The sequence below is a fragment of the Cervus elaphus genome, chromosome 22, assembly GCF_910594005.1.
Source record: "Cervus elaphus chromosome 22, mCerEla1.1, whole genome shotgun sequence".
Classification (NCBI taxonomy): Eukaryota; Metazoa; Chordata; class Mammalia; order Artiodactyla; family Cervidae; genus Cervus; species Cervus elaphus.
Window position 1 is genome coordinate 41,709,342 of NC_057836.1, and position 25,317 is coordinate 41,734,658.

Below are 25,317 nucleotides of genomic sequence, written 5' to 3' on the forward strand. Positions count from 1 at the left end.
AAAGGAAACTTCAGTAGTTCTAGTATAAAATGCATTTTTCCTCATATTTTAGTCATTGTTAGCCTGCAGCCACATTTTCCTAAAAATAGCCAGCAAAAGTTTACTGTTGAGGATTGTATTCAGGTATGCTTTATTATATATATGGGCTTCCCAGGTAGCGCAATGGTAAAGAATATGCCTGCCAATGCAGGTAGACCCAAGAGACACAGGTTTGATCCCTGGGTTGGGAAAATCCCCTGGAGTAGGAATGGCAACCCACTCCAGTATTCTTGCCTGGAAATCCTATGGACAGAGAAGCCTGGCAGGCTACAGTCCATGGGGCGGCCATGAGTCAGACATGACTGGGCACAGCTCAATAAAAATAAATATATTATAAGAACCTACTATACAAGAAACAAAAAGTGAAATATTATAGACACGCACAGTAAAAAAATGTAAGGATTAAAAATGTAATCAAAGGTCTCAGACACCTATTGGCAAACCAGAAACATCCCATTTTCCAAAAGGTAAAAAATGTTACCTGTTTAAAGTCTGGACAAGATACTTTGTTCCATTTCTATTAGCCAGAGATGGTTATTTCTTTTGAAGGAAAGCATATTCATCACTGAGTGAATCAGATACATTCTTCTTCTTGCTAATATCTAGCTGGCTCCTAAGGTTGAAAAAATTAACAAAACTGTTTCAACTAAAGGAAACTGTGTTACTAAGTACTTTGGATGGTGAGGAGGATGAGAGTGATGGCCTAAAATTGATGATGGTGGCACCAGGAATTGTCTATAATGCTTGACATGAATTGTTTTATTTAATTCTGACAATAATTCTATGCAATAGGTATTATTTTATAACAAAGTAAGGAAGGCCCAGGGAGATTCATTTGCCCAAGGTCACATATTAAGTATTTCAGCCAAGATTCAAACTGTGTGACTTTTAAGTAAGCAATGTTTGAATAATGTAGGCCACATTATTACCATTAACCACAGTCAAAAGCAGTACTCTTAAGTAACAGGTAAAAATATATGTCTTAATCAACTGTGTATTTTATCCATGGACAAGAAACTAAATTGGAGAGTAGCCATCTACAAATACACTTTTATCTTGCTTGCCTTGAAAAGAGATAATGGAAATTAAAAAAAGAGCAGGGGTGAGGGAGAAAGACGTGTGATTAGAAGCAGACAAGTATGAAGACATCAGTGAGTAACGTTTTCATTTTAAAAGGTTTGAGACCAAAGATGTCAGGAATCATTTAAACCCACATTACACCTAGTTTGTGGATGAACTGGGAGTAGAACCCAGACTTCATGACAATTTCAGTGTTTCCTATTTTATAAAGGTTTTGGATAAGATCTTCATTTGAATCTGGCTCTGCTTTCACCAGCCATGTGACTTTGGTAAATGTATCACTTAGTAAGTTTCCTGATTGTAAAACAGACTAAAATAATAACTCTCCGGTATGTTGGGAAGGTTCAAAGAGATATCATTTGCAAATTTCTCACAGAGTGTCTAAAACATAAGCAGACACTCAATAGTAATTAGTTTCCTGTCCATAATTTTTAATTTCAGCTGCCTTTAGGTATTATTAGGATACCTTTGATAAAATGTCTTCAAGTCACATCCTGGCAGTTATGTAGAATCACTAATGCTAGGGGTTACATTGATCTATTAAAATACTACCACCTTAAAAAACTATTTTTTGACTGGATGTAAACGAAATAATACTTTTTTCTAATACAGTGCCCTCATATGTAACATAATAGACAAGGATTTTTTTTAAGCCTAGCCATTAAACTTTTTCCATTTTGTGGCTCTACTTACTTCACATCCACAGAGTCGGACACAACTGAGCACACGTACATATAGCAGCACTGTTCTAATGGAAAGTTGGTTTTATCTTCAGCCCCGGTAAACTGAGTCTTTATATAGCAAGTTATTTTCTAACTTTGATGTATGTCAGGATAATTTGGCTCTTTGTACAGCTTGCTTGTTTGATGACCTAATGTCATAATATCATGGCTGCTATCCTTAAAAATAAAATCCTGAAATTGGCGTAAATATGAGATAAGCATTTGAAATTGTCCATATTGCCTCTAATTGTTGACTGTTTCTTTTTTTCCTTTCTGGTCTCTAAAAGTGCATTTGGGTCCTTGGCTAAGGGTGGTGAGCCCCATTGGACATTTACTTACATTTACTTTACAAGTACAAAACCATCCTTGGAAGTATAGAATGTAAGTGCTGCTGCTCAGCTGTTTTCCTGGCAAGCATAACCACGAATTAAAATGAGTGAGAACATGATTAGCCTGATCTTGGACTCTACCCACTGATACCAGAGTCATAAGAATTTCATTTAAATAAATCATTTTCACTGGTTTTGATCTTTTAATGCTGTTCTGATACCTAAGATTTGTCAGGACAGTGAAATGAAGGACTTAGTTTAATCTCTCTATAATGCTAGAGTAATTAATTTTAACTTTCCTTTTTGATTACTGTCCCAATTAGGATTTTGAACTACATATATTTACACTAGGTTCTTCATAATTAGGGCTAATCAATTAGGTTAGCTCAGGCCTTTAAATGTATTCTTTACCCAAGTAAAGTTAACATCTTTAACTTATATCTGATTCTGTAATGTTTTATTACTGAACCTGAGCTTTTGACATGGAATAGTGGATGATCTAAGGTTTTTATATAGCAAAGTTGCTTGGAAGTTAGATACGCATCAAGTAGATAACTTTTTTCTCCCTAACAGTATACTTTTATTTACTTCAGTGTCAGAAATGCAGTCTTAGATGCTGAAATATAAATAATTTAAAAGAGAGAGCAAATTGTTATTTGGTATAAGATTTATCAGTTGAAGCATAATTATCAAGTATTTCTTTAGGCGTGTTTCCTGTACGGTCTTTCAGAATTTATCTGTTAAATAAATTAATATGTTTCCTAAATTAAAATTAGGTTGACATAATATTGTATATAGCCTAATTTTATTTTTTTCTAGGTCCATAACTTAGTGGCAATTGAATTGGCTTATATCAACACAAAACATCCAGACTTTGCTGATGCTTGTGGGTTAATGAACAACAATATAGAGGTAAATACAATTTGAATTTGTGTTTTTTGAGAGAGAAAATCTGTTTTAGATCAATTATATCAAATTTACTGAGCAAGGAATAACTATAAGACATTTATGTACCTTATTATTGTCATATTCCAAGAATTATGCTGAGGGCATTACATTGTTTTCTTAAATTTAATCCTCAAAATCACCTGGAGGGATTGTTCTTATTTTCTGCTTATGAAACTGTAACTCAGAGAGGATCTGGGACTCATTGATTTAGTATTTGTATTTGAAGGACTGCCTGGTTCCATTTCAGTTAACTGTTGTTGCAGTTTATTAGACTGAAGTATGTAAAACAATGGATGTTTAAACTTGTTTTTACTTGATTCTGAAAGCTTTGAAGGAAACAATCCAAGAATTACCTAAATTATAGTGTATTTGGAAAAACAGTACTGTTTCACCACTACTATGTTTGCTGCATTTCATGGATCCTTTCTTTTTTCCATTTGAGGTTAATGTTGTAGGTTGCATAAGAACTCAGAAGGAGCCAAGGCTGATGGATAGAATGATTTATCTGCATGCATTTTTTTCTCTGCCATTTTTATACAAAACAGTAAAATTTTCTGCTGTTTCATAGTCCAGGAAGACCTCAGTCTTTCTTCTGTATCAAATTTTCTCTTATGCACAGAGAGAGAAAATTGTAAACATGGAATTTGGAAACTGCAAGGGACCTTTTAGTTGAAAAGATGAAGAACCCGAGACCCACAGCTGATAACAGCTGTTACTTTACTGCATATTTTGCTGGACATTGTTAGAGGGGGAAAGCACCTTCTCTTTAACAGGTACAGGGAACTGTTTTTTAGCTGCATAGTTGAGGTAACTCCTATTGTCAGAAAAAATTCCAGAGAATTGCTGTGGCCCAGCTTCAGTCTCTGATTGGAGAACTAAGGTCTTGCAAGCTGGGTAGCATGGCCAGAAAAAATTACAAAACACATGTAAGTAAGGCACTTGAAAACACTTAAGAAAGTGGATTCTATAACAATTATCATGTTAAAAATTGGCATGTAGACACTTTCTTTAAGATAGGAGTTAGTTCTTGTAACATGGAAACCTTCAAGGAAGATTTTTGTCTGAAACAGTTTTTCTAGTACTGACAAGGTCATTTATGATATGATTTCAGATCAGTATTTTTCTTACAGGTGAATGTCTGATTTTAATAACTATGTGTCAGAGAACAAACACATAGATACTCTCATTTAATCTTTAGAGCAACCTTATAAAGGTAATGTTAATAGACTAGGAAACCGGGGCTGAGAGTTAGTAACTTGTTCAGTTAACAAAGCAAGTAAGCCAGCTCTCCGGGGCCGGCTAAGGTCATAACTGGTTGGTAATGGTTGGTAATAGACTAGCATGAAAATTTCTGGTCTCTTGATTCCTCTGCCTTTTGCTTTGTGTTCTTCTTCAAAATGTACATTTAAATGCTAACTTGTAATTCTGAAAGTTGTTAAAAATCCATATATTTTTATCATTTCCTATATTTTTTATCACTAGGTAAGTGAAAAGTTAGTATAATTTGTTACAAAATTTTCTTACCCAAAAACAACATTGTGAAGCTTTGTTAACTTACACCTTTTTTGCAAGTCTGAGTGTTCATGAAATGCTTTCTACTCAGGAGCATTTTGACTGCATTTAACTTAAATGCTTTTCTGCTGTATTTGATGCTGCTTGTGAGCCAGTATTAACACCTTCGTCCTTCTGTATTTTCATAGTCTTGCACCTATTATGGTGCTTTACATACAGTAGGTGCTATTGGTTTGAATTTACAGTTTCTTTAGTTTGGTACCAGAATTATATTGATGATATCAACAAACTAGAAGAGTGGCAGGTGATCAGTCTGTTAAATTGCCCAAGTTATAGAACAGACTGTCAGTTTCTAACACTAAGAAAGCAGAACATTCTTATAGATATTTCTTACTGTTTTGTGAGAACTGTGTGAATGTAACACAAATGTCAGCAGGTTGGAGTGATTTTTAAAGGCTTTGCTTAAGTTTTCTGTGATCTGTGTACTTCAGATTCTATATGGTGTGTTGAAGGCTTATGTACACTTTTATGTGGGAACAGTTTAAATCAGTGATTCTTAACTTAGTGGGAAAGGCAGAGATGATGCTGGTCCACTGCCCCTCCCTTGAGAATTCTTGGTACAGAAAGCCACTATTACTGATGTTGTATTTATCCCTCAGGTATGTTGGAGCAGAAAAAAGATTGAGAAGCATCAGGTTAAATGATTTCTTGTTTGTTTCAAAATATAATTATGGTATGAGTCTCAACAGTGGGAGGATATACTGTTAGTTATTCCATACTTTTCAATTAAGCTGAACATTTTTTTTAGTAGCTGACATCTCTTATGTTCTGATAATCATGAATCTTATGCTTGCTTGTGTTTTATAGGAACAAAGGAGAAACAGGCTAGCAAGAGAACTGCCTTCAGCTGTATCACGAGACAAGGTAAAAAATGTTTTTAAAGCATATTCCCAACCAATATGCAGAGATGGATTGGTGAGCCTCAGAATATTACTGAGTTCTAGGAATAATTTTTTCTTCTCACTTTAATATTCCATTGGCATATTTGAGTAAAGGTATGCAAGTTTCAGAACGGCTTTGAGTAATTTAAAGATTAAGCATTTATTCCAATGTATTAAAAATATTTTATCTTTAAGTATCAAGGCTTTTTGAAGAATTCAGTGACTGTCAACTTTGTAAAATTAGTTGAAATGACTAATGACTTTATTGTAACAAGAGGCTTTTTTGGAAAGGGAAGATGACAATATTTGCGTACCAGGTTTTAGTTTCCTGTAATAGTTGCATATATTAAAGTTTTTGTGTAAAAATTTGTTACCTTGAATTCTTTACCAGAAAAGATTTTATCAGCTTGTAAAAATCAAAATGAAGCTTTTGGATTTGAACTTTTCTTAGGAATTCATCTGAACAAGTCTTAAACAAAGGTGACAACAGTGACAATAGTACAGAAGATAAGGCAAAATAAACATTATGTCCCATTTTTGTTTTTCATGGGGAAAATTCGTATTTATAGAATGTTTCTGAATGCATTTTTGGCATCCTTGATTTTTTTTTTCCCTGAATTTTTTGCCTTTAGTCTTCTAAAGTTCCAAGTGCTTTGGCACCTGCCTCCCAGGAGCCCTCCCCTGCTGCTTCTGCTGAGGCTGATGGCAAGGTCTGTTCTGATTCTTAATCTAAGCCTGCATGCCTAATTTGGTGCAACCTAATCATCTGGAAACAATACACTGAATAGCAGAATATTAATATGGGATATTGTGCTAAGATCAAATTTTAGTCTTAATAGAAATTTTGAATCGTTTAACAGTGTATTTTCATAACATAAATTTGTTAACATGCTTTTGCTTGCAATATAGAAGATGCACACAGAAAAAGAATTTAAAGAGGAAATTATCCTGCACTTTCTGAATTTCAAGCCATCGGTATTTAAATTTTGATTGTTAAACTGCATGTTTTAACATATCTTTTAACAGTTAATTCAGGACAGCAGAAGAGAAACTAAAAATGTGAGTCTTGCTTCACAATGAAAATGTTGGTACCCCTGGTTTTCAGAAACACTGTCTTCAAAACCATTGAAGAACTTGTTTGTAACAGTGGCATCTATCTCTCATTGTCTTTGTTATGTTTAATGTTTCTCTTATTCAACTAACTTCTAAGATGGTATTTATTCTAGTTTTAACATTGTTTTAAATAATAATAGCCTTTCCCACCATTTTCTGTAACCTTCAAGAATAGTGTTGAATTTAATATTTTGGTAGGGAATTAAAATTCTGGAGGTGAAAATTGTACTTTTGGACTTTTCCTCTTTAAAGGTTCTGAGATCTGTCCAGTGCTAACAGATGGTCCTCTTAGGCTTCTTTCTTACGCACTTGTCACTTCCTTCTTATGCACTTGTCACCCTAAAGCTTAACATATGCCTCAACAGCTTAAGCAAATTCAGAGCATAGAGGGGGACTGTGAGAGTTTGAGACTGTTGTCAGTTCTTGATAAAATAACCTGTAAGTTATTCAGACCCATTCTTATTTTTATTTTTGCCATTCAGCTCCTTTCTTTATTTATTGTCCAGGTTTAAGATTCTGAACCTCAGATAAAGCCTTATAATTAAATGTCTTATCTTCTCTCAGCCCACTGTACTAAGATCTTAAGAGAACCATTTAAATCATTGCTTTTTATTTTACTCATGGCTTCACCTTGAATTTGCTCACTCTCCTTAAGATTTCATATGTAGGTCTATCACTCATGTATGGTTAACAGGCATTTAGAAATACAATTACTCATTTGAAAAGTAGTATATAAATATTCCACCTATATATTGATAAACATCATCTTTAATACATATTTTAGAGACAAATTTTGAGTAGTGTTTTGAATCAAAATGATACAAAAAACATTTAACAATTGCTATAACACTGTTAAATTTATATAAAGTCATTTTTATTTCTATAATTCTGAATGCCATTTTATCTTCATTTTAGATTGTAAAATCTTAAAGAATATATAAAAACATGTCTTAAATATTGATGAATTAGTGTTCCCTGTTACCTTAAACAGTCATTTTTCTTTTATAAATCAAGACTAACAGATACCCTAAAAAAGAAGGTGCAAAAGCACTTGTGATTAATGACAACACTAGATTTCTTTTAGCAGATCCTTTCTCAAGGGTATAAACATTGAGGGGACTGATGTTGTGTTTGTCATATTCCACATTTTAGGCAGCTTAATGTCATCATTGGGCCTTCCAGGTGGCTCAGTGGTAAAGAATGCACCTGCCAATGCAGGAGACGCGGGTTTGATCCCTGGGTCGGGAAGATCCCCTGGCGGAGGAAATGGCAACCCACTCCAGTATTCTTGCCTAGAGAATCCCATGGACAGAGGAGGCTGGTGGGCAACAGTCCATGGGGTCACAAAGAGTTGGACATGACTTAACACACACACACAAGCATGCATGCGAACTCATAGACTCATGAGTGTGTTCTTGTTTCTGTTAATTAAAGCATTCCTACTTTTATCCTGTGACTATAAGGAACATAAACTGACTTGAGAAATATATAAAGTCTTAACTTTTGGAGACATGAGTTCACTGAACTTTCAGAGAGATCACAGTTCAACAGTGTTTAAAGTTACTTTGAAGAAATAATGTGAATAGCAGTTTTGGCTCTCCTTGTGCTTTTAATGGCCAGTCTTGTTTTTAAAGGGTAGCTCATATTTTCTCCACAGTCTCTAGTGTTAGAGGTTGGAGAGGAGGAAAAACTTTGAAAAGTTAGCAAGTAATAAAAAGGGAATTTAAGATCCTGGCCAAGGCCTTGCCAGCAATTTAGAACAGGACCTCTTATTTAGACAGCTCAGGGTTCCAGTTGTACATGCCAGTCACCATCTCTTTCTGACCCTGCTATCTCTCTGAATAGATTAACTCCAGATGAGTACTAGATGGGTATTCTCTTTGACTCCTATCAAAAAAAATTAACTTTGTTTAGATAATGCCAGTTTGATATGGTTGGTACAGGTCTTGGAACACGTTTTTTTCAGGTTGCATCTGGAGGTGGTGGGGTTGGAGATGCTGTTCAAGAACCAACAACAGGCAACTGGAGAGGAATGCTGAAAACTTCAAAAGCTGAGGAGTTACTAGCTGAGGAAAAATCAAAACCAATTCCAATTATGCCAGCCAGTCCACAAAAAGGCCACGCTGTGAATTTGCTGGATGTGGTAAGCTGTAGAATTTGGTTGAGGACAAAGAACCAAATTACCACGAAAGCATTTTAAAAGACAGAAGGAACTGGTATCTCAAAAACGTATTGTTATGTGTTGTCATTTCAAAATGGCACAACAGTAAATTTGTTCTCCGCTTCACCCAATTTAGCCAGTACCTGTTGCACGAAAACTATCTGCCCGTGAACAGCGAGATTGTGAAGTTATTGAACGACTCATCAAATCATATTTTCTTATTGTCAGAAAGAATATTCAAGACAGGTTAGTATTATGTATATAAACCAGACTAGAATACTGCTGGATAATTTCTTAATCGTTTTGAAATATATGTATTTTTAAAAATTTAGGTTTTTATTCTCAAAGAAATGGATTATTTGATTGTTTTGCAGTGTGCCAAAGGCAGTAATGCATTTTTTGGTTAATCATGTGAAAGATACTCTTCAGAGTGAGTTAGTAGGACAGCTGTATAAATCATCCCTATTGGATGATCTTCTGACTGAATCTGAGGACATGGCACAACGTAGGAAAGAAGCAGCTGATATGCTAAAGGTAAACTGTGAATTTTTAAAAAATTTTCTTATTTGGGTTGTAGGTATAAACATTTATTATTTAAAATAAAATTATTTAAAATTACAACCCAACTTATTTGTGTTGTAGGTATAAACATTTTTATTTAAAATGCTTTAAATAATATTTAAAATATTATTTAATATATATATATAGTCTTTGTATGATGGCTAAATATTACTCTGTTGGTACTTGATTCGATTCAAATTTCAGCAAAGATATGAATCAACCACATATAAAGTGGAGAGATTATCCCATATTAATTCAGATTCTTTGGTATTATAATTTAGACATTTATAATTTTTATCATCTTCTTTAATGCAGGCATTACAAGGAGCCAGTCAAATTATTGCTGAAATCCGAGAGACTCATCTTTGGTGAAGAGAACTATGTAATCCTGAGATTTTGTTGACTTGTTAGTACCGCCTACTTGAGTAGAATTTTATTTATGAACTCCTGTGTCTTGCAGTGATATGAATCTGCTCATGTGAAGACTGGCTATAAACTGAAAATTGTACTCTGTATTCCAGAGCAAATCACACATTTAATCCAAATAATAAATGGCTATTTCTAAAATTTCCTAGTATATACAAATACATCAAGTCTGTCTTGTGACAGTTTCATTTGAACTTAAAAGGAACCGTTAATAGTCCTAGCGGTACAGCAGTCTGTCTGTGAATAAATGACCTGTGTGATATGCTAGTAGTCTTAAAGCTGCTGCCATAGCCCTTCGAGAAGAATGCACCAAGACGCCATTTCATACGACTACGATGCATGCACTATATAAACTGACCTGGCTTTGAAAGAGATGGGTTGACAAGTTACTCACGTAGTCACTGTTCCAATTATCTTTTGATTTAGTTTTATTGAGCTTCTCTGCAACCTTTGATGTGTCTGTAAGAAAGCTGAACACACGAGAGGATCTGTAACATTGACAGTGATGTGATGTGCATAATGTGTAGCTGCCGTCCTTCCACTTCTGGGTCCACTTTCCCCTGGTGCATTAAAAATTAAAATACCTTTGATCTTACTTAAACTTGGAAGCATGAATTATGTTTGTTACTGCATTAAGAACCAACCATCTAGACTTGATTATCTGGTAAGATTTGGTCATGACCATTTCCTTTTAGTTTTTAGAAGAACTAGTAAATTCTCCTTGGCTTTCAAATATAATAGTAGTAATCCAGTAATCCATTTATAAATTGGAGCCCACAGACCACACTTCAAGATTCACTTGGAAGAGGGTCTTAGAACCAAATACTGTACTGATTTTAAGTATATCTTCTTTCTCTAAGTATTAGTTGGTAATAAGTTATTACTTTTGCTTCACACCAACAAAGTAGATTAGAATAAAGGTACGAAAATAATGGTGGGGCTTTATTATTCACAGAAAAACATCCTGATACACACATACTCCTAAATGCTCTCAGAGGGCTGGGAGTGAGGTTTAGAACATGAACACATTTTACCAAAATTCCCCAGATTATTCTTGATATGAATCACATGATGAATTTTAAGATGAATTCTATATTGCAGATATTAAATTTATTTTTATGTTATGATATTTATGAAGAAATACTGGCAGGAACATATGAATGTGTGTCACCTTTAGCTAATGATGCTGTACCAAGAAACAACAGGATCAGCAACTGATCTCAAACATAACAGATTCAGTCTGGTGATACAGGACTAAGAATCTGTTAGCAGTACCATCTTCATAGAACACATGCTTCCAAAATGTTTATTAGCATACTTTAAAATCACTCTGCTATTATTAAGCATCAGTTTTGAAATTATAGCCATCCATGATTCATGTATTTGAGATAGATCAAATGATTACCATTCTAGTCTAACTTTTTCAATTTGTAAAGGAGGACAGAACCTTATAATGCACCTTTCTCCAGCAAACTTCAAATTGAAAACTACCTGCTATGGTAATGCACGTGTTAGTACTACACACCATGTACAAAGAAAAACAGGCAAGACAGGTACAGAAAGAGGAAACCTCCTTTTGTTGGCCCTTAAACCGAGTGAAGTTCTGAAATGTAGAGATGATCTCTGACTTACAATGGATACCTGTATGTTCTCACTTTGTAAATAAAGTTGCTGGTATGAAGTGACATTAAAAAGCTTGTCAATAAGTGAATTCTTCCTAACTGTACTCCCAGAAGAGTACATGAAAATCTACTTTGGAACATAGTGATATAGTTTATACTATATAAAAGTTTAATGACTTTTTTTCTTTTTAGATTTTTATAATTGACTGAGGTTTTATTATAATACATTTCCATTTTTTTGCATATGAAAATGACTTGCTCCAAATAATCCAGGTAGTAAATAGCTAGAATTTGAACTCTAAAGCCATGCTTTGCTGCCTGTAAGATTTTCTAGAACAAATCTGATTGTTAACTATTTTGTGTGTATGTGTGTGTTTTACTTGATCCTCAAGTGATCAAGTGAAATTAAGGAAATCAAGAAAAATCAATGATCTGATTTTTTAGATGTTGCAAACGGTTCTGGAGAATCAACTTGCCTAAAGAACGTAGAGCTTAATTTGACTGAATCTTGATTCCAGATCCTTTAAATTTGACCTGAAGACCTCCCTTCCTGGAATATCTTTTGATATTCTCACATGTTTGGATATCTCCGTGTATATATTTTGCCTCTATTTTATCTTGTTGGTTACTTAACTTTTTGGTTCATTTCAAACTGCAATCTGCTGGGGACAGAAGTTGAAACTTAAGACTAATTTAAAAGTTGATATAAGACATTGCTACCTTTTTTACTGAGTTAAAACAAGGCTAATGAGTAAATTTAATTTCATGGAAACACAGGAGACTGGAACACTGAATTATAAGCTTTCTGAAAAGTCACGTACTGATTTTTCTTCAAAAAGAAACTATTTCTACTGTAATTTCTAATGCTGTCTATGGCTTCCTCTAACTTTTCTCCTTTTTCATAGAATTTGCTTCCCAAACAACAACAACAAAAATCCAGTGATATATTTACCTGATACAAGAGCAAGGACAGGATAGGAAACTTAGCATTTACTTTTTCATAAAGCATAATTATTAAAAGAGATTAAACCTAGAAATCATGCTTTTCTGTGTTAGTGTTTAATATTTAAGGATCAGAAAATAAAATATTCCACAAACTTAACCAACCTGTATGAACAATGAAATTACTCACAGAGGCCTAGAATATACTCCATTCTTTGAGTTGCATAAGTGAAGATATAAGTTTGTATATCTTGATAATGAATGATGATGTTTGAACACCAGAAGGATTTTTCATCATAGCTGAAGCCATTTTATAATGTAGAAGTTCCTTTTTCCTATTTTAAGTAATGAAAGTCCATTTTTAAGAATATGTTGTCCAACAACTAAAACACTCTCAGGATTTGTTACTTGTTTGTGATTTATGCTGACTCCACCTTCTGTAATCATCCGATACCTAAAAATAGAAATGTTTAGTAACTAGATAAATCTAATCATTGTTGACCACTCCCAACAATACACATATATCATTGTTTCATTTAAACTTCAAAGGCTAACAAACCATTTAGCACTGAGTTGTTATCTTCATGTTTGCTAGATTCTGCCTCCCCTTTAGTTCTTCTAAAGGAACAGATGGAAAAAATTCAACTAAAATTTTAAAACAGGCTGAGCAACCCCACTATGCCCCTCAAATAAAGATGATACAGGCTGAGCATGAGAGAGGCTGTGTGAATCTGTATACTTAGGGCCTCTGATCTTGTGATCTTCTCAAACTGACTATCCCTGAGCCAACTGATCCCAGCCTATTTATGCAACTGTGGTCCCTTAAACCAATTCTCTAATGCTGGAGAAAAAACTTACCAGGTTAGACTTAATAAGAGAGTACAGTAATACTGTATAGAAAATTTAAGTTATTTTCAGCAATAAGTACTCTCAGTTTTCACTTTATTCTCAGACTAACCTAACATCTATAAGGAATGAGATGCCATTATCGGAAAACACCATCTCTGGAAACACATGCTATGAAATATAACTGTGAACCTAAAAGGTAAATAAACTTACCCTCGGGGACCATCTGGAATGGCATTTGCTTTGCGGCATGTATCTAGGACGCTTGTTCCAGGGTCGAGAACTAATTCAGAAAATGAAGCTTCTTTAAACAATTCTTTTAACTCTTGATCAGACATGACTTCCAGTGCATCTATGCTGCTGTGATAAAGGGCTTGGGTACACCTGGAAAACATGTTTTGAGAACCACATCACGTTGACAGCTTATACAGATCTGTGTCTACTACCCAGTAACCAATTATGAAGTGCCCGTTATATTCCAGATGGGAAGTTTTCCAAACAGCAACATTTATCTTGTATAATTTATAAGCTTAATTCAGGACAATCTTACTTCAATCCTAGTAAATGAAGGCTAGTATTTTAAGCCAGTTAACATTGACAGTCCTTGTTAGTGGTAAAAAGTAACTCTAAAACAGTGGCTCCAAATGTTCTGCAGTCTCTTTAACTAATTAATCAAGTGATCATTATTCTACAAGGTCACCTTTTAGCAGAGGCCAGCCCTTCTTGTCCATGAACAAGCTTTGTTACTTCCGCAGCAAGTCGCTTCTGAGGACCCCGCTTTTCTGGCTCTGTGACATGCAGCTGCATGATGTGGTCAATCTCTGGAAGAGGCAGAAAAGTGAAGAGCTTCAGGTATCTTTGGGGTGAAAAAAAAAAAAAAGCCTGTTAGAGTTATGTAACACAACTAGTTTTTGTCTCCCCCCCTCTATTTTAGATTATGGAATATAACATGCAGAAATGTACCAAAAATATGACAATAAAACAACATCACCCTGATTGAAGATTTACTTTAGCCATCTTTGTTTCAGATACTTCCTTTTTAAAAGTAATAGTCTAGACACAGATGACCCCATCCCCATCATATATATGCTTCTTGCTCCAGAGACATTATCAAAAATGCTCAGCTGGATGATTCACAAGCCGGAATCAAGGTTGCTGGGAGAAATGTCAACAACCTCAGATATGCAGATGATACCACCCTAATGGCAGAAAGTGAAGAGGAACTAAAGAGCTGCTTGATGAGGGTGAAAAAGGAGAGTGGAAAAGCTGGCTTAAAACTCAGTTTTCAAAAAATGAAGATCATGGCATCCAGTCCCATCACTTCATGGCAGATAGATGCGGAAACAATGGAAACAGTGACAAACTATTTTCTTGGGCTCCAAAATCACTGCAGATGGTGACTGCAGCCATGAAATTTAAAAAAGACACTTGCTCCTTGGAAGAAAAGCTATGACAGTGTATTAAACCTAGATAGCATATTAAAAACCAAAGACATCACTTGCCCACAAAAATCTGTATAGTCAAAGCTGTGGTTTTTCCAGTAGTCATGTATGGATGTTGAGAGCTGGACCATAAAGAAGGCTAAGCACAGAATTGATACTTTGAAACTGTGGTGCTAGAGAAGACTCTTGAGAGTCCCTTGGACAGAAAGGAGATCAAACCAGTCAATCCTAAAGGAAAACCCTGAATATTCATTGGAAGGACTGATGCTGAAGCTCCAATACTTGATGCAAAGAGCAAACTCACTGGAAAAGACCCTGATGCTGGGAAAGATTGAGGGCAGGAGGAGAAGGAGGCAACAGAGGATGAGATGGTTGGATGGCATCACTGACTCAATGGACATAAGTCTGAGCAAACTCCAGGAGATAGTGAAGGACAGGAAAGCCTGGCGTGCTACATTCACAGGGCTGCAAAGTCAGACATGACTTTGCAACTGAACAACAATAACAGATACACAACAGTGCTCCTACCCAAGGAAGCACGATTGTATCACGTCCCCTCACCCTTCAAGGTAACCACTCTCCCAGCTTTGATGGTAGTCACTACTTTGTTTATATTTTTACCATCTCAGTATGCCTCCCTAAACAGCGTCACTTAGTTTTGCCTCTTTTTAGACTTTATATAAGCAATCATACAGAACATTTTTTTTTTTTTTTTACTACTCTGGCACATCAGATTTCCTTGGTGGCTCAGATGGTAAAGTGTTTGCCTATAGTGTGGGAGACCTGGGTTTGATCCCTGGGTCAGGAAGATCCTCTGGAGAAAGAAATGGCAACCCACTCCAGTACTCTTGCCTGGAAAATCCCAAGGATGGAGGAGCCTGGTGGGCTACAGCCCATGGGGTCGCAGAGTCGGACACGGCTAAGCGACTTCACTCACTGGCACATCATGATGTTGGCAATGCAGCCATGCTGCTTTGTGTGCAGCTGCTGAATACAGCATCCCACATTAAAAATAGTTCACAATGTATGTATTTTGGTGTGGATGTTTTGTGTTGTTCCTACTCCTGGACAGTAGTTAATGGTGCTGCTACGACTATTCCCATGTATTTCTCTTGGTGCACTAATCTGTCAGGGATGTGCCCGGAAAGGGACTGCTGGTATTAACACAAGTCATAAATGCATTCTACTGAGCTGGTACAGCCACATATTTTTCCAAGTGGTTCTATATGTATAATATAAGTGCTTGACATTAAGCTTCTGACTGCTTAATGCCAAAGTATCCATTTCAAAGACACTGATCTCAAATAAACAACTGCCAATTGTATGTCATCAGTTCACTTCAGTCTCTCAGTCGTGTCCGGCTCTTTGCAACCCCATAAACCACAGCATGCCAGACCTCCCTGTCCATTACCAACTCCCAGAGTTCACCCACCAACTAGGCAAGGAACCAGGCTACCCCCACCGATGAAAATCCCCTTTTAGAAAACCCTGGGTAACTGAGATAACTGACTGCCTGAATGACCCCTCCCCAACCTTCCCACTCCTTAGTTTTCCGTTTTAAATTAGCCAGTGAAGAGTGAACCTGTGGAATCCTAGGCACCCAATAAAGGCAGAGCCCTGGGTGGGTCCTCCCTCCCTTTCTGTCCTTGACTCACTGTGTGCCTGTGCCCTTCAGACACTAAGTAATACATTTTACTTCTTAAGGTTCCCTGATGATTGTTGCTGAGGCTTGTCTTATAGTCATAAGGACCACAAGTCTAGTCTAGTCACAAGTTTGGCTCTGGCCAAGGAAATGTCTGTGGGGGCTCCCACAAGCAGTACGGGCCCAGGTGAGGGCCGCCTCCCCCTCCCCTGCCACCAGGCATTTCTAGCTGATGGTAACACTACCAACAGGTTGAGGCCCACATAACTGGCAAAGGCAGGACTGCACGACTGCCCTTTAGCTTTGACTAGTTTACTAACTGGATAACCCAGATAGAGAACATGTTTGTAAGGGTAGCAATGTATGCTGGAGGTCCATAATGCTATTATGTCTTTTGCATATTGCCTCATGTTACCTCAGTTCTCATCCCAAGATGTCACTGCTGCCACAATTCAACAATATCCGCAGTATTGTGATCAACAATCAAAGTCATGTCCTCTAATGAGATGATCAGACCACTAATTATAAAAGCCTTGATTGACTCCTAGTGTACATGAAGGTCCTTGACATCTCAGGGTAAGGAGAGCTATGGAGGGTGGAATGGATCCCAAGGCTATTATCACTGCCCGACCTGAGGCTCTGAGTGCAAGGCAAAGGAAAGGATACTCACATACGTCAGGAGGAGAGACCTGCCCTGTGAGTGAGTCATACTGGGACTACACTTCCTAACCTGGATGAATGAAACAACCCTGCAACAGGAAAACAGCAAAGAAAGGGAAATACAGCTGAAGCGTGCTGTTCCTCTGTCCCCCAAACCCGATGGGACACCAAGGGTTCAGAATCTGGTGTGATGTTGAACAATGGATAAACATAAATGCTCAGAACGTCTTGTGCCAATGCCTTGTAAGACCCCTGAGGAGGTACAGCAGCTCCTTGATAAATCAGAACCCCTATGGAGGCTTCCTGGGCGTTGCTTACTGCTGCGTGTACCAATATGCCAAGGCTCTAGTGTTATGCTCCAGACGCCGAGGGCTTTCCCGAAGACCCTGTGGTAACCTGCCATTGGAGGGATAGCCCAGTCCTGGGGAGGATGACTGGGACACCCTGAAAAGGGAGGCAGCCACCTATGAAGAAGGCTCATGGGGATGTCTTCCACAAACTTTCTGGTGACAACATGTAAGATTAAGGTAATGAGAATCAGGAAGTAAACATAGATCAGACATTATACCTTAACTGAAATTCTGTGCATGAGGAAGAAAAGGAAGGAGTTGACTGGCAGTTGCAGGTTTTTGGAACCTAAATTGCTACTCATTGCTGCTGAAATGCATCAGCTGGCTGGTATCTAAAGATCCTAAAATCCACAACCTTCTCAGAGATCTATCTGTCCAGGATACATGTTTCCTTCCTCTAAGAAACCAAAGATCTTGAGTCCCCTCAGATTTCCCCTGAATGGGATAGAACAAAGCAACATGCCTCATGAGATACCCTTGCCACCAATGGAAAGGCTGACTGGGTTATAGGCCTCCAGTGAGGATGAAGAGGGAGAAGAAAGGAAGGCAGATGATCCTAGAGCCACCAGTATTGGTACCAGGGCCCTCCCTTGCCTCATCCGGATATTTTACTGCCTGACTCTGGGCCCATCCTTCCACCATGGTGATTACTGCTAGAGGCTTGTCTCCTGCAGTGCAAAACTGGCATGGCCCAATTGGTTTATCATTTCTATGACCAGAGTGACTTCAATGACCCCCTCTTCATTCTAACCCTGAGTCTCTTTGACCCTAAGTCCAGAGAATTCTTTTTACAAGGTGCTCTGTCTAATCATGGGGTAATGCTTGTGCATTTTACTGGGTCTGTCAAAACCATTCAAAGGGCACTGGAGAGCACTGACAGGGTTCCTAGACATGGAGGAAATGTGTACTAGGCCTTTTCATGTTCTGGAGGCAACACATCCCTCACCTTTTACCAATTCTTTGCCACAATCACATGCAAGGCACCACCTTTCACTGGGGCAAGCCCAACAATACACTTGGGAAGCTGCCCAGCAGGCAGGCCGATGAGCCCTACCTTTAGTCCCATCTGGCTCCACATTCCAAGTCAGTACTTGACCATATCTGATTATGTCTCCTTGGAGTCTCTGGACCAAATATAAGTCTACTTGCTTTCCTATGGATTTTGGATTAAGTGGCTAACCCCAAAGGATTCTATGGGTTCTTTTAGAAACTGAGGCCCTAAACAGCCCCCAACCAATAAACCACCTAATGCCCTGGGTTAGAGACGCACCCTTGGTAAAATGAAAATGATACCTTCAGGAGAGGGCTAACCTGGATATCAAAGCTTTTAAAAATTACAGGAGAATGGCGCTTCCCTCATGATCAGCTCCTTGCCTAAGAGCCTTCTGGAGTTGGTAGTGGTGCTCCTGCTGCTCGGGGAGTCCCTTGGGGCCAACTGTCTGAGATGGACAGGGAGTCCATATTCTTAACCAATGACAGCACCACCATTGTATGTATGCACTGCAGCTAGCTGGAGGACTGCAGCATTCCCCCTGGTCTCAGGGGACTCTCTAGCTGAAGAAGGCAGTCCTGACTCAGCCCAACTGGCACAACTTGTAGCTGTTCACTTAGCCCTTGAAAGTGTAAGTCGCTCAGTCATGTCCAACTCTTTGCAACCCCATGGACTATGCAGTCCATGGAATTCTCCAAGCCAGCCAGAAGACAAGCTGTTCCCATTTCCAGGGGATCTTCCCAACCCAGGGATCAAACCCAGGTCTCCTGCATTGCAGGCAGATTCTTTACCAGCTGAGCCACCAGGGAAGCCCTTAGGAAGCCAAAAAAAGAGAATGTTGGCAGACTTACATTTTCATATACTCCTGGGCTACTGCTAATGACCTCGATTTGGTCTGGCCAATGGCTAAGGGACAATTTTCTCATATAAGCCAAGCCTGTTTGGCCCAAACCTGGAAGGAGTCCCTAGTTCCTATCATTGCTACTTATGTTTCTGTTCAGACTACCTGCTCTGTGTGTGCGTGCTAAGTCATTTCAGTCGTGTCTGACTCTTTGTGACCCTATGGGCTGTAGCCCACCACTCTCCTCTGTCTAAGGGAGTCTCCTGGCAAGAATACTAGCACCACCTGCTCTATGCTAGAAGCCATTTCAACAGCACTGCAGACTGTTGCAGTACTAAGCCCGCCACACTCTGCCCAGCACACACCCTACCAGCTCAAAAAAATGGGCTCCTTGGGTCACTAAGGAATTCAGGCCTTAACAGCTTGGGCTCTAGTGAGTGGACTCACCATCATCTTCTTAGCAGCAGCCAAAGTTGTAACAGATGATGGTATTCTCTGTTCCCAAACCAATGGAGGATATTCAGATGGGGACATATTCCCTAGGGAGACCAACCATGTTCCCATTGGCAGTTAATTTCACTGGCCACTGCCCTTTTCTCCTGGGGCCTCCAGATACGCCTTCAGTCTTCAGACTTCTCTGGATGACGCAAATCTCTTGCCTCAGTAAATTTATTTTTGTTCCCTTTGGATTGCCAGGCATTACTGACTCTGACCCACTTTACCCCTCCAGAGACTAAACAATGGGCTTTCCAACATAATATTTTTTGGAATTTCCATCTAGGTTATAGCCCCAGGCATCTGGCCTCACTGAGCATCATCAACCTCCTTAAAGAGATACTCCTAAAATTACTCTCAGGCAATTGGTTCCCAAAATGAACTGAACTCTTGCTCCAGACCCTCATCTTGCTTAATTCTCACCTGTTGGGCCTTCACATCCTATATACCAACTATTATACACTCACCCAAATCCCACTGTTGGTCCCCTCTGGCAATCCTCAAGATACCCTCTGAGAGAAGTTTTTTCCCCTACTCAATAGTGTTTTTTCATGTTCTGTAGTAAAGTCTCAGATATTTAAAAAACTTAAGAATTATTCCTAAATTATTTTTGATGATCATTATGGCAAATGGCATTTTTTGTGAAAAATTCACTTTTTCTTTGTTGCAGGTGTATTTCTCATTAATTTATATTCTTCCAAGAGTTTGACATATTATGAAACAATGAGAAAAATCACTTTAAAAAAGGACCTTCTTTTATGTTAAAGAAAAGGAACTTTAGAGACAATGGTAAAATAAAAGTTTACGATGAAAGGAGTAAAAAACTAGAATATGCAAGTAATTATGTCCTAAGTACCTGCTAGATGTAGATCATAAACTTGGCTCTAACTTTTTTAGTACCCACAGTGGCTTTCTGCTTTAACCAACAGTGTTTAATGACAATGTTACATGATGTACTGCCTTAAATAGAATCTACATTAAAATAAACAAAAAACCCAAAAAACTATGAAGGGATGAAAGGTACAGAGAGAGTCAATGACTAAAATTGTATCATGAGCTTAATGAACTTAATTTTTTCCAGCACACAATTATTAAGAACTCACCTTTCTACCAAATCATCTTGTTGCCTGAGAAAAAACTGATACAATTCAAATGGAGATGTCTTATCTCTGTTTAGCCAAACAGCATTGCCAGCAGACTTGCCCAGTTTCGCTCCAGTTGTACTTGTAATTAGAGGAACAGAGATTCCAAACACATCTTCTCCAGTCAACCTGTGCATAAAGAAGAACTTTATTATGTGCTTCAAGCTCAAGTGGTGGTAGATTCTGCTAATCATTCTGACTTCAGTGTGGTTTTTTGCTCTAAGAAACCTTCCTTAACCTTCTAAACCAGGATTCTTGTCCATCTTTCTGCTTTCACAGCACCGTATTTTGACATTCGTCATTCTGAACTGCAATTGAACCAGTGACTCTGGGCAAGCCAAGGGGAAATGCCACATAATTGGGGCCTAGAAATTTTTAAAGGTTGGGTGGGAAGAGGAGAGAAAACTAGGTGAAGGTGTGGTCAGGTAGAGACACTAAAAGAGGTATTTTTAAAATGAGAATATGAGCTAGCCCTGTATTTCATCTCCCTCAGGAAATGCCATTACAGATACATTATTCGCAAATATTTGGTGTTGAAAAAAATTTTTTTGAGATGCCACCCAATGACTAACACTTAGCTTCAAGAAAGGTGCAGAGCAAAAGCAGAAACTACTCAAGGTGGCCCAGTCACGGTCAGATTATAAACAGTCTTTCAAATTAGAAACACAGAAAAAGCTTCTTAGAAGCAGCAAACAGGTACAATCTGAATCCTGGCTAGGGGGTCTATTTCCTTCAGAGCTCTAGAATATATCCCACACCTAATATCATTAATTCAGCACTTTAGTTCTCATTAGCCAGTGATATAAAATTAACTCCGTTAGACTCTTAGGGGAAATAAAACCAACAAGGGCTGAAACAAAGGGCGTCACTCCACAATACTGACAGTGCATTACAAGCTATTTGTGTGTAATTTATTTGACCTAAGATTTCTCCCGGCCTATAGGCGCTTACTTGTGGATGAACTCGTATCCAGACATGATATTGCCCAGCTGATCTGATCCACCCAGCTGGACCCGGCATCCATAATGCTGGAACAGGTAGTAGAAATCATAGGCCTGGAGCACCTGGTATAAAAACTCGGCCAAACTCATGCCTTCGGGGCTCTTGAGCCGAGTCTGCACACTCAGCCTGCTCAGCAGTGTTCCCATGCGGAAGTGGCCACCCACTGCCGCTAGGAAGTCCACCAGGTCCTGCTTCTGGTACCACGCCGAATTGTCCAGCACGGTGAAGCTGCCCCAGGTCCGCCCATTTGCAAAGAGCTGCTGGTGATTAGTCGCCAGAGCCTTTAGCCCTTGGCTCAGGGCACGCGCGTTGCTTTGCACGCGCTCCGCATCCAGCGCCTCGCGCGCCTTGGTACGACCGCTTGGGTCTCCCAGGCGCGCCGTGGCGCCTCCCACCAGCGCGATCACGTTGTGGCCCGCTCGCTGGAAATGAAAAAGGCCCAAAAGCGCCAGCAGATGCCCGACATGAAGCGAGTCGGCCGTTGGGTCGAAGCCGCAGTAGATGGTCTGGGGAAATTTCCCCCCCGTGCCGCGGTCGAAGAGCTCTGGGAGCTCTGTCTTTGTACCCCTCTCGGGGAAGAATTCCTTGAACAGACCCCGAGCCTTCTGCACCGCCAGCAACCCCTGAGCGGCCGAGTGGGCCTCACGCAGCCCCAAGGGCAAGACTCCTGACAGGCCTTGGGTACCAAGCCACTGGCTCCGGGAAATGCACCGCAATATGGGCGCCGCCATCTTGGCGGCGGCACGAAGGGAATGCTGGGACCTTAAAGGCCCATCACACCCCTCAGTTCCCGCCTCTTGAAATTCCTATAGAATTTGTCAGTGTTTTTCTGCGCATGCCCAACTGAGGCGGAGCGGTTAGTTATTGATCTCCTCAGCCTTTGAGTTCTGACTTCCTGGGTGGGGTTTTCGCTAAAAGTCGGGTAACCGTAAGTTCCGTAGACCTTATTTTCCTCCTTGGTAACGTGGATGTGTTTATAATAGTTCCTACTTCAGAGAACCGATGTGAGGATTAAGAATTAAGACCTGAGAGTTCTAAAATATTATTTTTTGTTTAAACTTAAATTACCGTTTTCTTGTCACCTAAGAAAAGTCGTGATGCACAAATTCTTTGAAATCTTGGTCCTATGCAAAAATTTTTTCACAGAGGTTGTGAGAGGTTAGGAATTGGTTTAACCTCATGGAGAGATACTGAGGTGGCTTGGAGATGCAATCAATTTCCTAATACCAATTCCCAAAAGGATGGGAACACCTCAGTCACCAGTATTTATTAGCTTCGCCAGGAGGTGGCAGTCTTGTCTAAGCTATAACCAGATATAATCCAACGAATTAAATGAAAAGGCCGTGTTTAATTCATTTACTTCAATTACAGGTAACTAAGTGGGGCACAGCTTTGGCATGTGAGTGCTCAGTCGTGTCAAACTCGTTACAACCCCCATGAACTGTAGCCCGCCAATCTCCGCTGTCCATGGGATTGGAGTGGGTTGCCATTTCCTCCTCCAGGCGGAAGTTATGACCAATCTAGATAGCATATTAAAAAGCAGAGATGTTACTTTGCCAACAAAGGTCCGTCTAGTCAAGGCTATGGTTTTTCCTGTGGTCATGTATGGATGTGAGAGTTGGGCTGTGAAGAAAGCTGAGCACTGAAAAATTGATGCTTTTGAACTATGGTGTTGGAGAAGACTCTTGAGAGTCCCTTGGATTGCAAGGAGATCCAACCAGTCCATCCTGAAGAAGATAAGTCCTGGGTGTTCATTGGCAGGACTGATGCTGAAGCTGAAACTCCAATACTTTGGCCACCTCATGCAGAGTTGACTTGTTGGAAAAGACCCTGATGCTGGGAGGGATTGGGGACAGGAGGAGAAGGGGACGACAGAGGATGAGATGGCTGGATGGCATCACTGACTCGATGGGCATGAGTTTGAGTAAACTCCCGGAGTTGGTGATGGACAGGGAGGCCTGGTGTGCTGTGATTCATGGGGTCGCAGAGGGTCAGACACGACTGAGCGACTGAGCTGAACTGAACTGAACTGAACTGAATAATTAATGATCAATATCTCTTCATGTGTCTTTCGGCCATCTGTATATCTTCTTTGGAAAGATGTCTATTTAGGTCTTTCACCCATTTTTTGATTGGGTTTGTTTATATTGAGCCTCATGTGCTGTTTGTATATTTTGGAGATTAATCTTTTGTCAGTTGTTTTGTTTGCAAATATTTTCTGCCATTCTGAGGGTTGTCTTTGCATCTTGTTTATGGTTTCCTTTGCTGTGTAAATTCTTTTAATTAGGCCCCACTTGTTTATTTTTATTTTCTTTAGGAGGTGGGTAAAAAAAGATCTTGCTATGATTTATGTCAAAGAGTGTTCTGCCTGTTTTTTCTCTAAGAGTACTATAGTGTTCAGTCTTACATTTAGGTCTTTAATCCATTTTGAATTTATTTTTCTCTATGGTGTTAGGACGTGTTCTAATCTCATTCTTTTACATGTAGCTGTGCAGTTTTCCCAGCACCACTTACTGAAGAAACTGTCTTTTCTCCATGGTATAGTCTTGCCTCCTTTGTCATAAATTAGGTGACCATAGGTGCATGGGTTTACCTTTGGGCTTTCTATCCTGTACCATTGATCGATATTTCTGTTTTTTTTTTTTTTTTTTTTTGTGGCAGTGCCATTCTGTCTTGATTACTGTAGTATTGTAGTATAGGCTGAAACTGGGAGCCTGATTCCTCCAGCTCAATTTTTCTTTCTCGAGATTGCTTTGGCTATTCAGGGTCTTTTGTTTCCATACAAATTGTAAAATTTTTTGTTTTAATTCTGTGAAGCTTGCAATTGGTAATTTGATAAAGATTGCACTAATTTGTAGATTGTTTTGGGTGGCACTGTCATTTTCACAGTATTGGCTCTTCCAATCCAAGAATATGGTATATTTCTCCATCTATTGTGTCATCATTGATTTCTTTCATCAATGTTTTGTAATTTTCTGAGTACAGGTCTTTTGCCTTCTTAGGTAGGTTTATTCCTAGATATTTCATTCTTTTAGTTGTGATGGTATATGGGGTTGTTTTCTTAATTTCTTTTTCTGATTTTTCATTGTTAGTGTATAGGAATGCAAGAGGCTTCTGTGCATTAATTTTGTATCCTGCAGCTTTATCAAATTCATTGATAAATGAATTCATAAATGTACACAGACAGTTTTACTTCTTTTCTAACTTGCACTCTTTTTACTTCTTTTTCTTCCCTGATTGCCATGCTAGGACTTCCAAAACTACGTTGAATAATAGTGGCAGGAGTGTATGCCCTTGTCTTATTCCTGGCCTTAGAGGAAATGCTTATAGTTTTTCAGTATTGATAATGATGTGGGTTTGTCATATTTGTCCTTTATTATGTTGCGATAGATTCCCTCTATGCCCAATTTCTGGTGAGTTTTTAATCATAAATAGGTGTTGAATTTTGTCAAAAGCTTTTTCAGCATCTATTGAGATGATCACATGGTTTTTATTCTTCCATTTGTTAAT

General features: G+C 38.7%; 2 protein-coding genes across 11 annotated transcripts in view; one reads left to right on the top strand and one right to left on the bottom strand.

Annotated features, from left to right (window-relative positions):
- DNM1L (dynamin 1 like) overlaps positions 1-10,433 on the top strand; it is a 66,338-nt gene extending 55,905 nt beyond the window's left edge. For 3 of the 9 annotated variants that reach the window (XM_043880646.1, XM_043880644.1, XM_043880653.1), the window contains 8 exons: positions 2,990-3,082; positions 5,498-5,554; positions 6,204-6,281; positions 6,598-6,630; positions 8,651-8,827; positions 8,982-9,091; positions 9,220-9,379; positions 9,722-10,433. In XM_043880646.1, the coding sequence (XP_043736581.1) occupies positions 2,990-3,082; positions 5,498-5,554; positions 6,204-6,281; positions 6,598-6,630; positions 8,651-8,827; positions 8,982-9,091; positions 9,220-9,379; positions 9,722-9,778 (765 nt within the window). In that variant the 3' untranslated portion in view covers positions 9,779-10,433. The remainder of the gene's footprint in view (positions 1-2,989; positions 3,083-5,497; positions 5,555-6,203; positions 6,282-6,597; positions 6,631-8,650; positions 8,828-8,981; positions 9,092-9,219; positions 9,380-9,721) is intronic. The other 6 variants (XM_043880651.1, XM_043880649.1, XM_043880648.1 and 3 more) reach the window with 3 other exon arrangements.
- Positions 427-22,622, bottom strand: YARS2 (tyrosyl-tRNA synthetase 2). 2 transcript variants are annotated; one of them, XR_006336559.1, is made up of 6 exons: positions 21,757-22,622; positions 20,767-20,934; positions 13,943-14,098; positions 13,456-13,626; positions 12,587-12,850; positions 427-652 (listed from the first exon to the last, which is right to left on the bottom strand). XR_006336559.1 is itself a non-coding variant. In XM_043880654.1 (5 exons), the coding sequence occupies exons 1-5, from the start codon at positions 22,536-22,538 to the stop codon at positions 12,691-12,693; spliced, it is 1,437 nt and encodes a 478-aa protein (XP_043736589.1). In that variant the 5' UTR covers positions 22,539-22,622; the 3' UTR covers positions 12,541-12,690. The 2 variants fall into 2 exon arrangements, 1 of the variants encoding a protein (XP_043736589.1); XM_043880654.1 differs by lacking the exon at positions 427-652 and having other exon boundaries at positions 12,541-12,850.
- Positions 22,623-25,317: the final 2,695 nt, after the last annotated feature.

What these genes read in the sequence shown, in the direction of transcription:
- YARS2 (XM_043880654.1), bottom strand. Translation starts at nt 22,538, where the DNA reads ATGGCGGCGCCCATATTGCGGTGCATTTCCCGGAGCCAGTGGCTTGGT. An exon ending in GGATACGAGTTCATCCACAA is followed by an intron (nt 20,935 to 21,756) that starts GTAAGCGCCTAT and finishes CTTTATGCACAG; the next exon opens with GTTGACTGGAGAAGATGTGT. An exon ending in ATTCCAGATGGTCCCCGAGG is followed by an intron (nt 12,851 to 13,455) that starts GTAAGTTTATTT and finishes TTCTATTTTTAG; the next exon opens with GTATCGGATGATTACAGAAG.